Here is a 16635-nt window from a genome sequence, read left to right as displayed (position 1 = left end):
AGCTTGTGTTCAGTAATGGTAGCACTCTGAGCCTTGGTCTCTTTACCTGAAAATGAATTAAGTTGTTCTGAATTAGTGTTTCTTTTTTTTTTCTTATCTTTTTTTCTTTCTTTTTTTTTTTAGCTGCGCTGTGCAGCTGGTCGGATCTTAGTTTCCCGAACAGGGATTGAACCTAGGTCTTGGCAGTGAAAGCGAAGAATCCTAACCACTGGACCCCCAGAGAATTCCCAGGAATAGTGTTTCTTGATGTAACTGTCACTATAAGCCAGTATGTAACTTGTAGCAGTCCCTCATTTATAGAAGGCACCACTCTTAGTGGGTCATGGGCCACTTACAAGAAGACAGAAGCCCCTCTGTCCCAATCCAGTGCCTTGGGAGATGCTTGTGCTTGCATAACTTAAGTGCTCTATGGGAGACAGGAAATGCAGCCCCAAAGGCTATATCCAACATGTATTCTTCTGACCAAGACTCACACAGGCCAGGGGCAAAGATGCTTACTTTGCAAAAGAGACAACTGAGATGACCCGAGTGGTCCCGCCCCAGGGACATAGCTAGTTAATGGTTAATGCAGAACCAGAACCAGTCTCTAGTCCCAGTTGGAGCTCTTTCTATGACAGCAAATGACTTCCCAACCAGCATTCTTTCCCCATCGCTTGTGAGAACACACACATGAGCAGGTGGACACACACACATACGTGCACACACATGCACACAGGTGCTAGGCTTGTCAGCACCTGAAAACATGGAAGGGCCTGGCTCCTGACCCGCTCTCAGGCTCAGCTGCAGCTCATATCCCCACTTCTGCCCCCATCCCTCCCTGCGTTATGCAACTCTCTTCTAATTTAGCTTTCAGCCATACACCATCTGGATTCCAGGTCCTTAATCCGATGGAGCCGAAATGAATGAGGCAGGACTCTGTGCTGGCTTCACAAAGGCGGCACTGTCTAACTGGTGAATGGGTTCCTTCTGCCCGAGCCAAGAGGACGATTTGGAGGGGCCAGGGAAGGCAGCAAAAAGGAGCTCAATGTCTAGCATAATAACCTGCATGTGCCAGCACGTGGAATGGCCCTTTATAACAGAGGCACCTGGGCTGGGGGAGCCAGAGAAGAGCTGGGTCAGCGGGGAGAAAGGCAGAGAGAATGGCAGAGTCCGGGACCCTGCCCACCGGCTTCGGCGAGCTGGAGGTCCTGGCAGTGGGAACGGTGCTGCTGGTGGAAGGTGAGCCAGGCAGGAGCCGGGGTGGAGCAGGAACTCGGCTGGGTCCCAGAACCCAGACCGCAGCTGCAAAGCTGGCAAGGAGAGGTCCCCAAACCCTACTCCTCTGTGCCCAGACCCATGGGGTCTTCCGATGGCTGCACCTGCGGGATGCAGCACGCAGGCTGGGAAGCCAAGAGAGAGAAGCTGGTCAGGCTCAGGGAGGGAGGAACTTTGAGAAGGGGACGTCTGCGCAGGGCATGACCAAGAACCAGGGCTTTTCATGTCTCTGCAGCCAAGAGAAAGTTGAATCCGCTCCCTGGAAGTCCTGCTAAGAATCTCATATAAGATCAGGCCCCTGGTAGGCTCTGGAGGCAGACAGCTCCGCCACTTGCTGTCTGTGTCACTGAAACCAAGACACTTGAGCTCTCTGGCCCTTGGTGCCCTGACGTGCCAAGTGGGTGGCGGTAAAGGTTAGATGGGATCAGGGCATAAAGTGCTGGCCTAGATAGACACCCCGGGTTTTCAGTTCATTCCCTTCCTCTCCAGCCCCACATTACTTGCACCACCTCCATTCCCTTGGCCCTAAGGTCTCCTGCTCTAGGGGTGACCTGGGTCCATGAGGTACCAGGTTCAATTCAGAGCCCCTAAGATGCTCACTGAGGCCAGAGCTGGGCCGGCAGGCGCTGGAGTTGGGCCACAGCCCAAGACTAGGTTGATGGGGGCTGCAGCCCTTGTTCAAAGCAGGTCCAGAGAAATAATCAACACATTTTCTCACCCAACAAGAACTGACAGTGGAGAGGGAGCCACAGCCACCAGGCTGGTCCCAGAGACCCTGGATGTCATCGTCCGGTGGCCGAAGCCCCTTTTCCTCTCCACTGGGAACCCTACAGTCTAGCATCTCTCTAGGTCTTCAAACATGCCTTGAAAGTTTACAGCTTGATGGTTTTGCACGTGCTGTTCCCTCTTTTTAGAATGCTCTTCCACACCTTGTCCTCCTAGTGGACGCTCACAGTTTGAATGCAGGATCCTTCCCCATTCCTCTTTAGACGGGAGAAGCCCAGGTGCAGGGAGCATAAGGGGCGGCAAATGAGTGATAAAGCCGAAGTTCAAGGTCAGGTCTGTCTACCACTGGAGACCACTCCCTTCAAGCTCACCTCACTGCCTGGTGTCCTGAGAAGCTCCCAGTTCTACGTTGCCAGCGCTCTCCCTGACGTTGTTCCAGAGCCCTTGGAGAAGGCATTCTGGAATTGGAAAAACCTGATTTCCAGTCCTAGCTCCGCCACTTCCTAGCTGCATACTTAGGGCAAGCTGGCCAGCATCTCTGAGCCTCGGCCTCTCTGCAGTAAGTGGGGAGGACGGTGTCCAGGTGAAGACTGACTGGGAGGACCCACATAAAGTGCGCAACACCCTGCCGGGCACGTGATAAGGGCTCAGTGGCTGCCCATGACTGTAATTGTTCCGGCACACACCGTGCTGCACTTTAGCGGACTTCGTCCTTGTCTGTCTTCCCATCAGACCGTGCGTTGGTAGAGGGCAGGGTGTACATCTCATGGCTTTCGGTACCTGAGGGCCAGCCCACTGTGTAGGGGCTTGGTGAGCTGCACTGAGATGGATGCTGAGGGTTTCGGGGAGGCTGCTAAGGCCCCAGCCACCCCATGGCCCCTCATTCTGAGCCCAGGAGGGCCTCTGCAGCCCCGGTGCCAGCTCTCCCCTTCCTTTCAGCTCTCTCCGGCCTCAGCCTCAATAGCCTGACCATCCTCTGTTTCTGCAAGAACCCGGAGCTGCGGACTCCCAGCCACCTGCTGGTGCTGAGCTTGGCGCTGTCGGACAGTGGGATTAGCCTGAATGCCCTCATGGCAGCCACGTCCAGCCTCCTCCGGTACCTGCCCCCTCCGCAGTCCCTGGGCTCTGGGGCCTGGCCTCTGGGCACTGGGCAGCAAGCCAGAGACATTCTACCTGCCTGTAGAAGATGATAGGGGAGAGGGTGGGCAGACTGAACTAGGTTAAATCCGAATTCCAGACTATCCCTGTAGAACCCCAGCCGATTTCTGGAACGCAGGAGTTGCTCGGACCTGACCATCAGAGCTGGCTGACTGCGGGGATTAAGAGCATGGGCTCTGCAACCAGGCTGCCTAGGTTGGAATCCTGACTTCATTATTTCTATCTCTCGGCTTCTCCCGTAAATTGCATATTATTACCTAACCCATATGGTTGTTGGAAGTATTGACTTATTATTTGTAAATAACGTAAAACAATGCTTGGCACCTAGGAAGCCATAAATAAGTGTTTGTGAAAGCAAACAGGATTTTGACACGTGTCTAAGACCTTATGTGCAAACCAGGGTCTTCCAAATTGGCCTCAGAAGGTGTTTACCGGATTGTTTTCTTAAGCAGACGGAACATTCCTGTGAAAGCTAGAGCCCCACCCCCACCCCACCGCTGCCCTATAAACACTCAGAGCTGATCAGTCTGTAGGGTCTGAATCAGTGAAGATTCCTTGCCTTGTTCTCCTCCTACCCCTTCCCAGGGCTGGGGAGGGACAACTGAAGCTTCCACCTTGCTTGGCCCATGAGGCTGGGAGTTGGGAGGCCTGGGATCTACCCTCTGTCTTCGTCTTCATCTGCTGTGTGACATTGGCTCAGTACCTTTTCCCCTCTGAGGCTCAGGCACAAGCTCTTCTCCCAACCAGGTTGTTCCATTTCCTGTGATGCAGGCATCTGATCACCAGGGAGACCCTTCGGTCCAACAGAGGTGCCGTGAAGGACCCTGAGCCTGGAGAGTCGGCATCAGGCTCCACCCCTTCACCGCAGCGGCTCCATCTCTAAGGCCCCAGTTTCCTCATAGGAAAAACAGATACTAAAGCCCTTTCCTAAGGAGCTAAAAGTGCCTTCCAAGCTGCTGCTGAGCAGGTGAGGGAGGAAGACAGGGACGGGGGGAGGGATCACTGGTGCCCCATGTCTCCCACAGGCGCTGGCCCTATGGCTCAGAAGGATGCCAGGTTCACGGCTTCCAGGGCTTTGCAACCGTGTTGGCCAGCATCTGCAGCAGTGCAGCCATCGCCTGGGGGCGCTATCACCACTACTGCACCCGTATGTCTTCGGGTTCCCACAGTGGAGGGACATCCACCTACTGAGGGTGATCAGGGAGAAGGTCTGCTCAGTGTTTCCCAGCTCAGGGAACTGTGGGTGGGTGTAGGTGACCATGAGCGTGGGGTGTGGGCACTCAGGAAAGGAGGGGTGGGGAGAGTGCAGGAGAGGTGTTGAGGCACATGCTGGGAAGGCTGCCTGTGCCCCCACTACAGCCTCAGGCCAGTCAGAGGTCCTCTGTGAACTTAGTCTCCTCCTCTGCAGGATGATTTTTATAACCTACCTCACAGTTTTATTTTGAAAATCAAATGAGATCCTGGATACAGAAAATACCCTTGAAAACAGGCACTGTTGGGAGGCAGAGAGGAGGCGTGTGTGTGTGTGTGTGTGTGTGTGTGTGTGTGTAAAACTGGGCATGTGCCTTCGCACCCCACACTTCCATGGAGCCTCTGTCATGCGAAGGCTTCATGAAAATGAGTCTAGCTCCAGATTTTTCAAGCTGTATTGTCAAATTCTATCTTCATAATTATCCATATCAGTGTACCACCTGCTGTGTTATTTTTTTTCTTAAAAGTGACCCGTTTTAAAAAATTTAAACACCTGCTTTAGTCTCATTCCAAAAAATATCTGTGAAATCACAACTTTAGTGTCCTTATAATTATAATACACATTAAAGTAGAAAAACATGTTCACCCATAGACCATTTAGAATAACACTCACCACAGAGATACATAAACATGTATCTGGGGGGGCCGTGGCTCAGTTACCACTCACAGCAAACCCCCAGCTTGCAGACTGGGAAGCAGAGGCTCAGAGAAGTTGAGTAGCTTGCCCCGAGTCACACAGCTATAGGGGCAGAGCTGGGATTGGGCATGGCCTGGATGCCTCCAGAGGGAGTCTCTCCCTTTGTCTCCTGGGCTCTGAGTCCTGGAGCTGCGGATTTGCCTGGCACAGAGGCTACTCTGGGGTCCATAGCTAGCATGACCTCAAGACCTGAGCACTTCCCCTTTGGAATCGCAGATCTGCCCTGGCCACAGACACACATGGCCCCCTGCCCTCCACAAATTCACATGCCTCTGTCCAGGCCAAAAAAAAAAAAAAAAGCCTTTGTTCTTATCCTAACTCCTATCTGAGCCCCTCCCACCCCATCTGACCTTGGAGCGCCTCTCCCACCACTTCTACCCCATCCCTGTCCCCAAAGCTCCCTCAGACCATCATGCATGCGTGCACACACACACACATGCGCTCTCACATGTGCACACGTGAATGCACACCTTCTCTCGGCCTTAATATAGAGCAGTTAATCCCTGTCCCATGGGCCTCTGGATCAAAGCCCTTCCCGTGCTGGAGGGCACAGGCGAGCAGCACGAAAACAGGGAAGAGGGAAGGGGGGGGGGTGTTATAATAAAAATTATCTCTTTTATTCTTCATAACAATCTTCTGAAGCAGGGAGTATCATTCCACTTTGTGAAGGAGAAAACTGAGGCTCAGAGAAACTCTTAATTGCCCGAGGCACTACGCTATTAAGCATCGGAGCCAGCAGTTAGGGACATTCTGCATGACCATAGAGTCCATTATTTTTCACTCTGCCAAGCTATCTCCTCCTCTCAACCACCCTCCTCCTGTGTCCCATGCAGGCAGCCGACTGGATTGGAACACGGCCGTCTCCTTGGTTTTCTTTGTGTGGCTGTCTTCTGCCTTCTGGGCAACACTGCCCCTCCTGGGCTGGGGACACTATGACCGAGAGCCGCTGGGGACATGCTGCACCCTGGACTATTCCAGGAGGGACAGGTGAGGTGAGGGGAGCAGCTTCGAGGCTCCTTTCCATGGGAGTCTTGGCTTTGAGTCTGTAGGACAGCAGTGTCAGCTGAAAATCCAAATGGGGACATGTCAGCTTTTGCCAGACAATCTCAACTCCCTAGTCATGATACCCACTAAGGAAAGCCCATTCCAAAGACTGGCCAAGTGATGGGAATGTTATGCAAACTGGGGTGCAGAGTTGGGCCCCAGAAGGGGTCCTATCCAGGGAGCTATTGGCCTGTGTTGGTTATACCATTCACTGAGCTCCATGACCCCTTTTCCACCTTCAGTACAGTCAGATGTCCCAGCTCTGACTTACCAACTTCTACAGGGAGTCATATCCTTGGTTCGATAGTGTCAAAGAATGTTAAGGTCTTTGCATTGGAAGGGACCTTCTTCGCATAGAGTTCAGTTCTCGGAATTCCTTGAGCGTCTGCTGTGAGCCAAGCCCTGGAGAGACAAGAATAAATGCATGATGGAGCCTACCATTGTGGGCCACACATCTAGTATACTGCCAGGTTGACCTGGCTCTGGGGAGTCCGGAGCTCCCTCTAGGGGCTGCCTTGGGGAGGGACCACATGGGCTTCAGTCCACCTCTTGCTTCCACTAGAGCCACATTGCATTAAACTGCTTTACATGTTTATTCATGTTTACTCATAAAGCACCTGCATTGATGACCCTCTTCCCTGGTCAAGCCCACTGGAGAACACTGGGTCTTGTCTAATGCCCTTCAGGGCATTCCCTGCAGGTATTTCCCCAGCTGGTGTCCAGTCCTTCTGGCAGCCCTCCTTCCCACTCCTCCTTAGTGGACAGCACCCAGGTGACATGGTCTCCCCTTCATGGAATGGCAGCCTACCTCCCTGTAATTCCCACCTGCTTCTGGGCAGCTCTCTTGCCTCCCCGTGACCACTACCTTGGACCCCAGGCTCTTCTCTGGTCCCTTCAATGATTTCTTCAGTGATACAACGTCCAGTCTCATCCACAGGGTCCTTCCAAATCCCTATGCCAGGAACACTCCTTGGATGAGCCTTCCTCCTGGTCCACTGACATCTCCATTTGGGAAACACGTTTCCCAAACTAAAGTGTCCCATTCTCTATGCTTGGGGCACATACAGAGAGCAGGGCTGAGCACATGAACCGCCCAACAGCAAGTTAAAGGAGGACTATCCTTCATTCCAGCTCCCTGGCTCCTAAAGGCAGGTTCCAGGAGAACCTAGTAGCTCTCTGGTTCCGAGGGGAGTTCAGCTGGGACTTGGGAGCACCCACACTCTGAAAACGCATCTGATGGGAGCAGTTCCGTGCACCTGACTGTCTAGAGCAAAGTCTGGTGGGCTTTCTAGGGTAGCTGATCGTCTCTGAGAGGCAATCCTGACTCCTCCATCCCCTCTGTCTGCAGAAACTTCACCAGCTTCCTCTTCACCATGGCCTTTTTCAACTTCCTCCTGCCCCTCTTCATCACAGTCATATCCTATCGGCTCATGGAGCAGAAACTCGGGAAGACTGGCCGTCCTCCGGTAAGGATCAACACCTAGAGCAGGAGAAATCTCTCTGTCCCTCTCAGGGACACCAGGGAACATGAATGATGTGACAACAACCAGGGGTTCTCTGTGTTTTCAACGATCAGGAAAGAAATCCAGCTTTCGTACATTGAACATATGGGGTGTTAGGGCAGAAACACACCTTCCCCATTGCTGGGGATCACCAAGACCTGGGAGGAAGTATCAGAACTGCTCAGACTTACCCAGACCCCATAACTCTGAGAGCCAGGGTACCCTACCAGACACCATCCTTGCTGTTACACTTGCTCCTTCCCAAGAATGTGAGGGTTGGCACAAAATTACATGCATTTTAAATGCTACTTATAAATTGCTTCAAGATGTTTCATTGAATCACAGGCACAGGCTGTTACCCACAACATAAAACCACACCTGAAAGCACATTTGTCCAAGAAAAACAATACATCAAAATAAGCCCTCCTGGTCATTTCTCAATTTCTGCATTAATATTCTCTTGCCACGATTTTCCTTTAACTTTATCAACTGAACAGTCTCTAGCAGATGAGTCATAAGAAGTACCAAAAACTCAGAAACAAAACAAACCAAAAAACCCAGGTACTAATGTTACTTTATGTGCATTATATCATTTCATTTTTGCACCCACTCCCCGAGGAAGGAAGGTTTTACTGTCCCTAGGTCACAGATTAGAAATTTGAGGCTGAAAGGGGTTATTAGCTAAACAACTCAAAAGCCATGCAATTAGTAATAGCAGAGTTGGATCAAACCCAGGTCTGGGACTCCACCACTCAAGTGGGCAATCGTAGTGCATAAAAGAAACACTCTGCCACAATCTGCCACATTTTTTTTTCTTTGAATTGGAAAAGCACTGTACAAATCGATTTTAGCTGTGGACCCAGGTTCCCCTGGTCACAGAAGGAGGGCGAGGGCTGTGCCGGTGCTTTCCCGCTCATCACCGCCTCCACGGTTGTCCTCCTCGCTCTGCCCTCCCCTAGCCCTGCCTGGGTGCTCAAAGTCGCCACATTTTATTGGAGGTTCAATCGACCAGGAGACAAGGCTGCCACACGGATTTTTCCGTGTTGACTTTAAACCATCCGTTTCAGTAACATCAGCAGAGGTCGCCACGCGTTGTCCCAGGGACCACGCCTGCGAGCTTAAGTCACCTTCTTTGTTAAAAGGCGACATGGTCAATAAGAAAATAGGCACTGATTTTTAGCGTCAGGATTTTAACCTCTGAATGTATGTGGGGAGCTGGAATTTAGCAAGTTCCACCCTGAAATTAGAGCGCAAGTCTTGCGCCCTCTGTGGCCACAGGTGGTACCACATCGCCTGCGGCTTGATTCTATCTCACACGGCGGAAAGTGGCCCCTTTGAACCCAGGACTGGTTGACCTGCAAGTTGGCTGCAGCTACTGATGGCCAGCTGGTTCTGGGGCTGAGTTGTGAGGGTAGCGCAGCTTGAGGACCCTTACGCACACATTCACACTCACAGAGCCCCTGGTTTCTCAGAACACAGACCAAGAAGGAAGCTCATTATCCACGCCAGTCCCCGGCAAGTCAGGCATTATCAGGCCACTTTACAGACAAGGCAGTTGAGGTCAAGTAAGCTTGAACGAGAGGCCTAGGGTCAGGCATCTTAAACAGAAGAGAGATTCATCTGGTCCCAGGTTCCCCCACAGGCTCAGCATCTTCCCACAGCCCTGCCGAGTGCCGACCTGGTTCCTGGACCTCACGGGGCTGCCGACCGCCTAGAGCAAGTCGATGCCTCCCTCCTTTACCCATGTCTCCCCAGGTGAACACCGTTCTGCCAGCCAGGACGCTGCTGTTCGGCTGGGGCCCCTACGCTCTCCTATATCTGTACGCAGCCGTTGCGGATGTGACCTCCATCTCCCCCAAGCTGCAAATGGTACAGACACCGCCAGTACCCAAAGCTCTCCCCATTTTTGTGCTTCTGTTTCACCCCATCTCTCTTTCTGGCTTTATGGCCTCCAAGATAAGCTCTCTCTTTCTCTTTTCCTTTGAACATTCATAACTCACTGGGTATTAGCTTGTCCCCTGGTGACGCAGGGCCGCTGCTCGACATGGCCTAGGCTTATGTGAGATGACAGGGACAGCCAGCCAGATGGTGACACGTACCCTCTGGGACCAGGGGCTGAGATTGGTGCCCAGAGGATTGTGATTCCATGCATCAACCACCGACGTATGTCATAGTCAGAGAAGGCTTAGAGGTTGCAGAATCAAGATAAGGACAGATGCTTGGCGGCTGGGGGGATGTCGGGGCGAGCATGGGGGACTGCGGTCACCAGTTGGGACCAGAGAGAGGAGCAGAGGCTCTGAAACTTCTCTCCTGGACTTTTCTGTCACAACAGGTGCCCGCTCTCATTGCCAAGGCTGTGCCCACGGTCAACGCCATCAACTATGCTCTGGGCAGTGAGATGGTGCACAGGGGAATCTGGCAGTGCCTCTCGCCACAGAAAAGAGAGCGGGACCGAGAGCAGTGAGCCTCTCCAGGGCGCTGCTCAGACCCAGGCCCACCCTGGCCACCCTGGACTGAGCCCCTCGCAGGAGGCTGCCCGGGAGTCCTGTCCAGCACCCTCAGGAGCCCCGATGGGCCTGTTGAGCCTGGCCCGAGGCTGGACACCGGGGATTCAGAGAGAAACCAAGCTGCGTGGAAGGAGCCGGGACTTTGGAGCCAGACAGACCTGAGTGTTGGTCATAGCGGTCCCCACGGAGGCTGAGAGATCTTGGGAAAGTCATGCTCTCTGAACTCAGCTTCCTGACCCATAACATAAGGATGTTAATATGCACCTCAGGTCTGTCGTGAGACTTGAACATGATAGTGTGTCCTCACCACGCACGCAGAAACTGCTGCTCATTAGAACAGCTGTTAGGACTCAGAAACTTGCATAGAAAGGGGTGAAAGCCCCAGGTTTGTTTGTGGGAGCTCAACCCAGGCTGCCAGCGTTCAAATACCACTTATTAAATCGTGATCTTTGCAAATGACTTACTCTTTCTGGGCATTTGTTTCCCAACTTGTGAGGTGTGACGACAGTAATGGTGACTTAACTGTGCAGAAAGGCCCAGAATGTTACCAGGCACATGCGAATTGCTCACTGAGAGTAGCCGCCAGCACCCACCAGTCAAGACAGCTAGCTGTACGTTGCTTAGTTGCCGACATTTAAAAACTCAGGACAATTTATTTAGAACTCCAGACATCTGAAGATGAGGCCCCACCAGCCCCAGGGGAGGCTCCATGGTGACAGTCTGAGACGCGGGGTGGCTCTGCCCTTTGCCCAGGGCACGTGCTCTGCCAGCAGTTACAGCTTGTGTGTTTCCCTGCGGAGCCCGCGGGCATCTGAGTTTGAAACATTAACGCTGGGGTCCCCATCCCTGGATGTCCCTCTGCTCCTCCCACAGAGCCAGCGCTTCAGGGACGAGGCACAGCAGGTGCACGGGCCTGGGCGAGACCCATGGCCCTAGAGGGAAATGGAGATGGGTGGAGGGTGACTGAGGGCTCTTCAGAAGGTCTGATGTTGGAGGGACAGCTGCCCCAGGCACCGCGGAGGCAGCAGACTGAAAGCCAATCCCGTGGAGCTGAGGGGAGGAGGGGCCACATCGGGGGTGGGCGCGGGTGGCCAGGAGAACAGCATCTGGGGTCCCTGCAGACCAGGACCTGCCTCTTGGTTTTGCAGATGCAGAAAATCAGGCCACAGAAACATCTAACTCCCAAGAAGTCTGCTCAAAGCAGAGGCCGTTTCAGTCAGTTTGCAAAACCTTGTGGGGTGGGGAGGGGAACGCAGCCTTCACACAGCACTGTTTCCTAGACCACGCCCTGTGCCAGGCACTGTGGAGGTCGAGATGCCACTCGGGCTCACTCCAGCGTCCACACAGGGTCCTTGTCTTCAGCCCTGGAGTGGGGATGGGGTGGGGAAACCTGGGACCTGAGCCGGGCTCACACACCGACGGAGTGGGTCACCAGGAAAGCGATGGATTCTGCGGCCCAGAGATACTGACTCTGCCTCCACAGCCCGTGGACCTTTAAATGATCTTTATTGGGGACCCGCCCTTTATGTCCCCATTAGAAACACTAAATCCTTAAGGAGGGATGAGGAAACACATTGAGAAGAGGGGAGATGAGCCCAAGACTCCAATAGGGAAGGGCTGGAAGGTTAGACGAGGCTGAAGACACCCAGCAAGAGTGGCCCATGTCCCCAAACAGATCGAGCCCCCGCTGGTGCTCAGAGAGGAAGGGAGGAAGACAGGTTGGCCGGATGTGGCCAAGGACAGCGTCAGCTTGAGCCCTGTATCCCCAAGTCTGTCTGGAGAGGGGAAGGTGGGCTTGGGGCATCTCCACCCTGGGCTGGGTCGGCAGGAGATGGGAGGGGCTGACAGCACCCGGTGGGGAACGACCAGAGCCCCACCTGAAGCTGTTTGTTCAGAAGCCCCAAGTCCACCCACTCATACCGCTGCATCTCACTCAGGGAATGGGTTTAGGGAGACTCATCAAGGTGCCACTTCTGCAGAACCACGGCATTGTATAAAGCTCAATTTAAAAGGCACAAAATTTGCTTCCTAAGAGTGCCTACATTCTAAGATCCATTGATTTCAGAGTTTATTTAAGCTCTTATTAAAAAGAAATATAAGTACAGTAGAATACTATCCCCCATCCCTCCCCCCCCATCTTCTCGCTGGGAAGGATGACTCTGCCTATTGACAAATGGACTTGAATTAAGGTTACAAATAAAGTAGCAAGTTGTCTCTGAGGTAAAGGAATGTACAATCCCTGGTCTCCTCCCCAAGATCCCCACTGGGACAATTTTCCTGGGAAGAGGAGGGACTGTGTGCCTGATTGATTAGAAAAAAAGGAAACATAAATTAATTATGGCCTAAACCACATCTATATTTTCTATTAAAAGTAAAAGGATTTTACAAATTTTCTACATTCAATAGCAAAGTAGTAGACCTAATTTATTTATATCTTTCCCCTTGCCATGAAATTGAAAGGAATTCTGCTGTTTTCCCTGTTACAGACACACTTAATTCAATTTGTTGAAATACAGGCTCATTCTCCCTCCAACAAAACTGTCTCCTGGATTATTTTTCCCATCTCAGTAATATCATTACTATTTGTCCTGTCATATAAGCTAAATGAAGAGAGAAGAAAGGGGGGAAATGCAACAGCGTGCTAGGCCGAAGTCCTTACCTGGAAGATAAGGATGACGCAGTGCCTAGTTTCTACCACAGGGTGGCAGTGCTAACTCAATGATAAATTAATTCAACCTGGGTCTCCAGTCCCGGAGGTGTCTTTTGAAGAGCCTGGAGGTTCCTCACAAGGCTACTGGGGTGAATTATAGATTCCTGCAGGATCCTGGACAAGCATTCTTTTCTGCTCTTGCTACAGAAACCTGATGTCTAGTTGTTTTCCACTCCAAATAATGATGTGATTCCACATCTCTCCTTGAAGGGCACACAGAATTGCACACCCACTGTCTGGAGGACTCCCAGAGGGCCCTATACAGCTCCCTTTTTCCTGCCTACAGAACAGTCATTGAAAGTTCTGCCAGATGTAAACCTCCAAAGTCTTCCCATGCATAGGATCTGGTTAGGACGTCTGGTCTGGCTTCTGCCTCTGTCTAATCATGAGAAGTTGGGGCAGTCCCTGAATTTTTCTGACTTGGATTATTCATCTGGAAAGTGGAGGTGAGAGCACCTTATGCTGATATTACATGTGGGAACACACAGTAAACTATGGGATGTGGGACATAAGGGCATTGCAAGGACCGTACCCAGAGAAGCAGCCCGAGCCTCAGCAGAGGTGCAGTAAATGGCTTTTGGTTATGGTAACATTTCTAAGGTAACAAGTCCTGGAAAAGCCCTGGGTGAAGGCCAAAATCACAATCCCTAAATCTTCCTGTCCTCTTGGTTGAGGTAACTTGCTTCTCCACTCTTAAGCTGCTCCCTGGCCCTGACTCCACACATCCCTGCAGCTGCTGCTACAATGGCCTCCACTGTCTCCCTGCAAGGCCTGCTCTGCCCAGCTGTCAAAACACATGCAAGTCCTTTGCCATCTAGGTGAGAGGCAGCGTGGCAGCTTGGAAAGCACTTAGGTGTTGTTATTGGAAAGACCTGGCATGAATCCAGGATTGGCCTTTTATTCAATGTGTGACCAAGTTTGAGCAAGTTTCTTATCTCTGATTTTGTTCTGCTCCCACCAAAATGGCCTCATTGGGGTGGCATATTTTAAAGCACATAGTGCGTAGTGGGTGTTCAATAAATATTAGAGTCCCACCTTATCGACTATTCCTTGCTATCCCCTGATTTTTACTATTACTCAAGAAAGGGGTGTACAGGAAAATTATGATGATTGAGTGACAATTATATGCAACATGTGTCACATCTACAACCTCGTTTAATTCCCCACAACATCCTCAAAAACATATTCTCAAACTTGTCTGCACCTTTGAAGCATCTTGGGGCCTGGCCATTCGAAGTGGTCCCTGGACCAGAAGCATCTGAGTGCTTGTTAGATAGGTAGATTCCCAGGCCCCAACCCCAGACCTCCCGAATCCAAATGTGCTTTTTAAATGACCCCCAGGTCATCTGTATGCATCTTAAAGCTTGAAAAGCACAGCGGAGATTTACAGACTGTAAAGTCTCGGTCCCTCCCACAGAGACTCTGATGTAATTGGTCTGAAGGGCTGGCGGGACTTGAGGCTTTTAAAAGCTCCCAGATGATTCTATTGCGCAGCCAGGATTAAGAACCATTGACTAGGGGTGGGGGTTATGGACGCTCATTCTGTGAAGAGTGATTTAGCTGAGATTTACTCTGAGTCATCTCTGAGGCTATTATTTGCTGTTTTATATGAATATATTATATATCTATATCCACACACACATATGCATACACATTTCTCTCTAGAAGTCTATTTCTTTTTTTTTTAAATTTTATTTATTTATTTATTTTTGGCTGCATTGGGTCTTCATTGCTATGCACAGGCTTTCTCTAGTTGGGGCGAGCAGGGGCTATTCTTTGTTGCAGTGTGCGTGGGCTTCTCACTGCAGTGGCTTCTCTTGTTGTGGAGCATGGGCTCTACGTGTGTGGGCTTCAGTAGTTGTGGCATGTGGGCTCAGTAGTTGTGGCTCACAGGCTTAGTTGCTCCGCGGCATGTGGGATCCTCCCGGACCAGGGCTCGAACCCGTGTTCCCTGCATTGGCAGGAGGATTCTTAACCACTGCACCACCAGGGAAGCCCTAGAAGTCTATTTCTTAGTTACTCACCCCCATCTAGTCCTATGGCTTGCTCTCATCTTTCTCTTACTAATTCCCCAAATCCCAAAGATCATGGACCCAGCAGTAGAGTTTCAGCCTAAGGCTTTTTGTTTTATCACCATGATATCATTTACAAGAGAACAGGGTCAGGTCTTGTAACTGATGGAGAGACAAAGGCATAAAGAGGTTAAACATACTCCTTAAGGCCATACAGTACGTGGGGAAACATGACTCCTGACTCTCAGCCCAGATTTTTGGGTATCAGTGCTGGCCATTCAGATGCAGGAGGTAGAGAGCCGGGCTTCTCAAGCCATCAAGTGCACACGAATCATTGTTAAGTGCACGTTCTGATTCAGTAAGTCTCAGGTGGGGCTGAGATTCTGCATTTCTAACAAGCTCCCAAGTGAAGCCAAGGCGGCCGAAGCTGTAGTGTGTTTGGCCAGGGCATCACACTATGATCCCTGGTCCCCGTTGCATGGCTCTCCCTTCCCAGCAGCTGACCGGGGTGTTCGTTCAGTCTCCCTCACCTGCCAGATGTTTCAGACCAAAGATTCAAGGTGTGTCATCAGGTTGTGGAGATCGGCTGACCTCCATGCCATGACTCAGCCTACCACTGGGTGGCGCTCTGGGAACACCTCCCTACAGGATTTCATATTGCTCAGCTGCTCTTGGGTGTTCGTGAAACAAATATTTATTTAGCCTAATTTCATCAGGACACCGTTTAAACAAGACAGTCAAGGTCCTCACTTGCAGTTTACAGTCTAAGACAATAAATAAGTGTATAAAATAGATCATTATGAACTGTGCTGTGCAAGGAGATAAATAAGGGCTAAGATGGGAAGTGACTGGGAGCGGTGGTCAGGGAAGACGGCTCTGAGGTGGTGCCCAGTGAGCACTTGGAAACATGGGCAGGAGCTAAAGGGAGTTGCCCTGGGCGGGGCAACATCACATGGCATCCTCTAGGTGTGGGACAGAGTCACAAACTCCCAGCCTTAGCACAGTCTCTCTTGACAGCCCAGGAATTAGCATGAGGAAAGGAGTGCTCTAGGATTCTGTTGAGAAGTTTAGGGCCTGTGATTCTCCGAAATAAATAAAGCCATGAGCATCAGTATTCTGCTACTACGGGAATAAATGGAGGACCTTAGTGAACATGTGGATTGGGAAAAATTAGAATTAAAAACATTTTTCAAGTCTTTTATTTCTGTGATCCTTAGAACAAACGAAAGAGGAAAGCAGGAAGGGGCTTTGGAGTCCCATTTTTTTATGAAAAACTGAGATTCACACAGGTTAACTGATGACACCAGAGCCTGCATTTGAACCCCTTTCCCTTGATTCTAAATTAAGCCTCCAAACCCTGCAGGTCCAAATACCTATGGCCAGATAAACTATTCTTGGAAAATACGTACATGATTCGAGACAGCACGTGCTCGAATGTTTTTTCAGGTGCTTTGGGAGGTGACTTAATAGGGTGGCAGCAGGTAAGGTGGAAAGAAACCCTGGGCTCCCAGTCAGAACAACACCCACCTTGGAGTTCCAGCTTTGCTGCTCCCTTCCTGTCTGACTCTGGGTGGGTCACTAAATTTTTCTGGTCTGTATTTTCATCTAATAAGGGGTTTGGATTATATCAGTTGTTTTCAACGTTTAAAAAAAATGGAAGTTTTTGTTTGTTTGTTTCAGAAAAGCCACACCAGGATGTAAGTAAATTAGAGGGATCCCAGCATAACTTGTCCCCAGTCCTCTTCTCCAAGAACCGTCATCCTGGAAGGTCTGA

The 16635-nt window shown here is 51.0% G+C and overlaps 1 protein-coding gene across 3 annotated transcripts; it reads left to right on the top strand.

Annotated features, from left to right (window-relative positions):
• Positions 1–1112: 1112 nt before the first annotated feature.
• On the top strand, positions 1113–10221 carry RGR (retinal G protein coupled receptor). Of its 3 annotated transcripts, none has more exons than XM_030862840.2 (7): positions 1113–1218; positions 2920–3076; positions 4164–4285; positions 5920–6073; positions 7479–7596; positions 9388–9501; positions 9965–10221. In XM_030862840.2, exons 1-7 carry the CDS (start codon positions 1140–1142, stop codon positions 10094–10096), a joined length of 876 nt encoding a protein of 291 aa, XP_030718700.1. In that variant the 5' UTR covers positions 1113–1139; the 3' UTR covers positions 10097–10221. The 3 variants fall into 3 exon arrangements, with proteins under 3 accessions (XP_030718700.1, XP_030718699.1, XP_030718702.1); XM_030862839.2 differs by having other exon boundaries at positions 4152–4285; XM_030862842.2 differs by lacking the exon at positions 9388–9501.
• Positions 10222–16635: the final 6414 nt, after the last annotated feature.

This window comes from Globicephala melas, chromosome 16, assembly GCF_963455315.2.
Source record: "Globicephala melas chromosome 16, mGloMel1.2, whole genome shotgun sequence".
Lineage (NCBI taxonomy): Eukaryota > Metazoa > Chordata > Mammalia > Artiodactyla > Delphinidae > Globicephala > Globicephala melas.
Note: the sequence above shows the minus strand (reverse complement) of the source record. Positions and strands in the feature narration are given on the sequence as shown.